Source organism: Elephantulus edwardii, unplaced genomic scaffold (genome assembly GCF_000299155.1).
Source record: "Elephantulus edwardii isolate Elephantulus edwardi_28Jun2011 unplaced genomic scaffold, EleEdw1.0 scaffold00042, whole genome shotgun sequence".
Classification (NCBI taxonomy): domain Eukaryota; kingdom Metazoa; phylum Chordata; class Mammalia; order Macroscelidea; family Macroscelididae; genus Elephantulus; species Elephantulus edwardii.
This window is the reverse complement of record NW_006399792.1, coordinates 17,936,687-17,941,047: the sequence shown is the minus strand read 5'-3', so window position 1 is coordinate 17,941,047 and position 4,361 is coordinate 17,936,687. Positions and strand designations below refer to the sequence as shown.

The 4,361-nt window shown below is 37.8% G+C and overlaps 1 protein-coding gene across 1 annotated transcript in view; it reads left to right on the top strand.

The window, feature by feature from the left end:
- LOC102853298 (39S ribosomal protein L1, mitochondrial-like) overlaps positions 1 to 4,361 on the top strand; it is a 123,646-nt gene that overhangs the window by 96,349 nt on the left and 22,936 nt on the right. Inside the window, exon 7 of the mRNA XM_006885335.1 lies at positions 1,070 to 1,176. Within this exon, the coding sequence (XP_006885397.1) occupies positions 1,070 to 1,176 (107 nt within the window). The remainder of the gene's footprint in view (positions 1 to 1,069; positions 1,177 to 4,361) is intronic.

Sequence of the window (4,361 nt, the reverse complement as noted above, 5' to 3'; positions counted from 1 at the left end):
GTTTTGTAAAATTCACTTGTAAAACCATCTGGTCCAGGGCTTTTCTTGGTTGGAAGTTGTTGTATTGCCTTTTCAATTTCTTCTTTTGTAATGGGACTGTTCAGATGTTCAGTTTCAGTTTGTGTCAGTTTAGGTAGGATATACTTATGGTTTAGTTATTGATTGTTATATAATACTGTTGTTATGACGTTAGTGCCTTTACAGAACTCATTATTTTTCTGTTTCCGTTAACCTAGCCCCTCTGCTTCAGAGTTTCACTAAGCTCCAGTCAAGGTGTTCATCAAGGCTGTAGTCTTTTCTGAGGCTTCAATGGCGAGGGATCCACTTTTCACCCTATGTACTTGTTGGCACAGTTCAGTTCTTTTTTTGTTTGCCAGAATTCAGATCTTTGCTACACTGAGGACTTTGATATCATGCTGGCTTTTAGCACAAAGCCACTCTCAACTTCTTGTTTCCTGATCTTGTCCATATGACAGTTTGTATCTTTGAAGCCACTTAAGCAGGGAGTTTCATCTGAACAGGCATTATTAACATATTGGTATGTAAGCACTTGACAGTTCTCATTCACACTCAATAGGAAATGGCACAAGGGTATGAACACCAGAAGATTAAGATTAGAGGAGCCACCCTGGAGTTTATTCATCACAGTGTATCTATTATTCTTGCACATGGAATGAGCTTTATTTTTTTCTCCCAGAAAAATCTTATTATATTTACGGTGAAAGTTCACACAGTAAATTAGATTTTCATTTAACAATTTCTACATACATTGTTCAGTGATAATAGCTATTCTTTCTATATCATCATTAACAATCATGCCTTTCTGATGGCTTAGTAATAAGAAGTGGCAACAAAAACAGCAGTTTCCCTTAGGAGAGCACAAGTGGCCTAGTGGTAAGAAACTGTGCTGCAGTGTCAGAGGCATGTGATTTGAGCTGTACCATGGGTGAAGAATGGATAGTCTCCTCCTGTATGATTTACTGCTTGAATTTACTTTTATTGTGCTTAGTATTTTCTGCTACCTTTATGAGATATAGTAATGATTTTGAATAATTTTTTCCCTAACCAGAATCTGTTGGCCGTGACATTCCCAAAATGCTTGAATTATTTAAATATGGACATGAGATTGAAGTTGATCAAGAAAAACAGAACATTCTCAAGACTAAAATAGCAACAGTAAGTTATAGTTGAATCAATCAAATCAAATTATTTTCATTATGTTCATATAAAACATTAGTAATTTATACTTTTATAATATGCTAATTATTTTAATTTATTCTTAGCACTAGTTCATAGCACTGATACTATTTAGAGTGTCACAGAAGATACTTAAATAAGTTTTTCCCTGTAGATTGCTCATAAATTTTAATAATAGTTGTGAATTCCTTCCACAGTTATATGTCATTTACTGATAGTTCTTAATATTATTCCTTATTCATTGTGTATTTATTCATGCCTAATATTTTAAATGTATTATTTGTAAAGACTAATCTTGTTTATCTATTATAGAACATTGCATAATGTTTAGCTTTAGCACAATCAAGATATTTTATTTTTTTTATTATAATTGAAAAATTGGTATTGTTTTGCTTAATTATTTTTTACTGTCTTATTTTAATTTTCATTATTAAGTTTAAAGGGAAGCTTTGGTTGCATAGTGGCAGAAGCTGCACTGCAATCCCAAAGGCACACAGTTCAAGGCCATTTAGCTGCTCAGTGGGAGAAGGATGGACAGTCTTCCCCCATACTATTACCTGCCTCTGAAAACCTGCTGGAGTGTCAGCTGTGGGTCAGTTCTGACTCTATGGTACACAACAACAACAACATTATGTTTAAAGGAGAATGTGGAGATTAATTTCAGAATATGTTTTTAGGACACTAATTTTCCACTTCCTAAACAACATGCCTCTGGATGCTATGAACTTTGAGAAATGATGATAGTTATAGAAAGGCATCAGATCTTTTGTTCATATTGTCACTATGAGTTGTGCCCGACTCAATGGCAATCAACAACAGTGTAGGCATATTATGTTTGAGGGCTTTGCTTTTAAGTATATACACATTAAAAACATTGGAAATTATTTGCAAATATCTTCTTTATACTAAAAAAATCTCTTAGGTGCCTTTTTAACACGTATGCATTTTTTCTCTGTTCGGTTGTTGTTGTTCAGTGCCATGTATAACAGATCAAAACCCTGCCAGATTATGTGCCATTCTCGTCACTCTGCCGATCCCTGTCATGGAGGAACTTCCTTGCCTTTCTGATCTTCTACTTTTCCAAGGGCTGGCTTTCCTGGTAACATGACCAAAATATGTGAGAGAAATTTCTACCATCTTGCTTCTAAGGAGCACTCTGACCTGGTTAATGAATATAGTAATAAACCCAAAACATAAACAAATAAATGGTATTCAAACTGATTCTAACTATGACAATTCCCTTATATGATTCCTAAGGCTGTAATTATTTTTTGAAGAGACTGACCATCTTTGTCATACAAAGCAACTGTAATATTGTCATATAACATCGAGTCAGAACTGACCCATGGCTGACCTTCCAGCAGGTTTTCAAAGGCAGTAAATTGCATGGGAGGATAGGGTCAACCCTTCTCTGAGGAATAGTTGAAGGATTTGAACTGTGTGCCTTTAATCCACTTGTTGATTGTCATCGAGTTGAGCACGACTCATTGCGAAGCTATGAACAAAAGACCTGAACCCTGTTCTATAATTATCATTGTTTCTCTAAATTCATAGAGTTTCCAGAGGCATGTTGTTTAAGAAGTGGATGTCACTCACCTGTTTGCTTTACCATCAGAATTTAGCACACATTTATTGGGCAGTAAGTTCTGCTGTTATTGGTAGGTGCTGTCAAGTTGGCTACATCTCATAGCGACCCTATAAACAACAGATCTGAACCCTGTCCTATCCTGTGCCATCCTTACAGTCTCTGACACACTAGCTCATTGCTGCAGTCACTGTGTCAACCCATCTGTTTGAGTGTCTTCTGCTTCTTTGTCACCCCTCCACCTTCTCAAGCATGATGTCTCTCTCTAAGGAATACTCTCTCTTAGCAACATGTCCAGATATGAGAGATCAAGGCTCATCATCTTGCCACCAAGGAGCACTCTGGCTGCACCTTCTCCGAGACATACCTGTTTGCTCATTTGGCGGTCCATGGGATCTGCAGCACTCTTACCTGACAGCACAGTTCAAAGGCATTAGTTCTTTTTCTGTCATCATTCTTCATTATCCAACTCTAAGATGCATAGCAAGTGACTGAAAAGACCATGGCCTGAATCAGGTGCACCTTGGACTTCAAAATGACACCATTGCTCCTCAATAATTTGGAGAGGTCTCTGACCTCAGACTTTCACAGTCCAGTATGTCTCCTCATCTCCTGACTGCTAGTACCATGTGTATTGATGGTGGATCTGAGTAACATGAAGTTGTTAAGACTCAACAGTCCTCTCTCTGTCCATCATAATGTTTCCTGATCAGTCCAGTGGCAAGGATTTTTGTTTTCTTGATGTTGAGATGTAATCCATATTGAAGGTTCCAGTGTTTAACCTTCTGCAGCAGGTGCTTCAAGTCATCCTCACATATAGTAAGCAAGGTTGTATCATCTGCATGATAAAAGTTATTGATGAATCTTTCTCGAATCCTGATGCTCCTTGGAGGCAAAGGTGATAAAATTTTGTCTCAAATACTTTGAACATGTTAATAGAAGAAGATGTTCCTTGGAGAGGGACATCATGCTTGGGAAGGTGAGGTACTGTAAAAGAGAGGAAGACCCTCAACCAGGTGGATTGACACAGTGACTGTAGCAGTGGGCTCAAGTATATCAAGTTTGTGAGTATGGCACAGAATAGTACAGGCTTCAGATCTTTTGTTCATAGAGTGCTGTGGGTCATATTTGACTCTACAGCACTTAATAACAACAAATGCTAAATGAGAACCTATTAGAAATTATTGAAAGGCATTTGAACATTCCATGGACTGCCAAAAGAATAAATAGGTTTGTCCTGGATAAGGCCAAGCCAAGTTGCTCTTTAAAGGCAAAGGTTTTGAAGCTCCATTTCACATACTTTGGACATGTTGCCCAAAAGGACCACTTCTCGGGGAAGGACATTATACTTGAGGTATGAGGGACGGCCTAAGAGGAGAAGACCCTGGGTGAGATGTATTGACATATTGACTGGAGCAATGGTGGCAGGTGCGTTGGAGATAGTGAGTTAGACTCAGGATAGGGCAGGGTTCAGAGCTGTTGTGCATAGGTTCTCTGTGAGTTGCAGGAGACTTGATGGCACGTGACAACAACAACAAATCTGTGGGGAAATTTTTTTGTTTTGTTTTAGTTTTTCAAT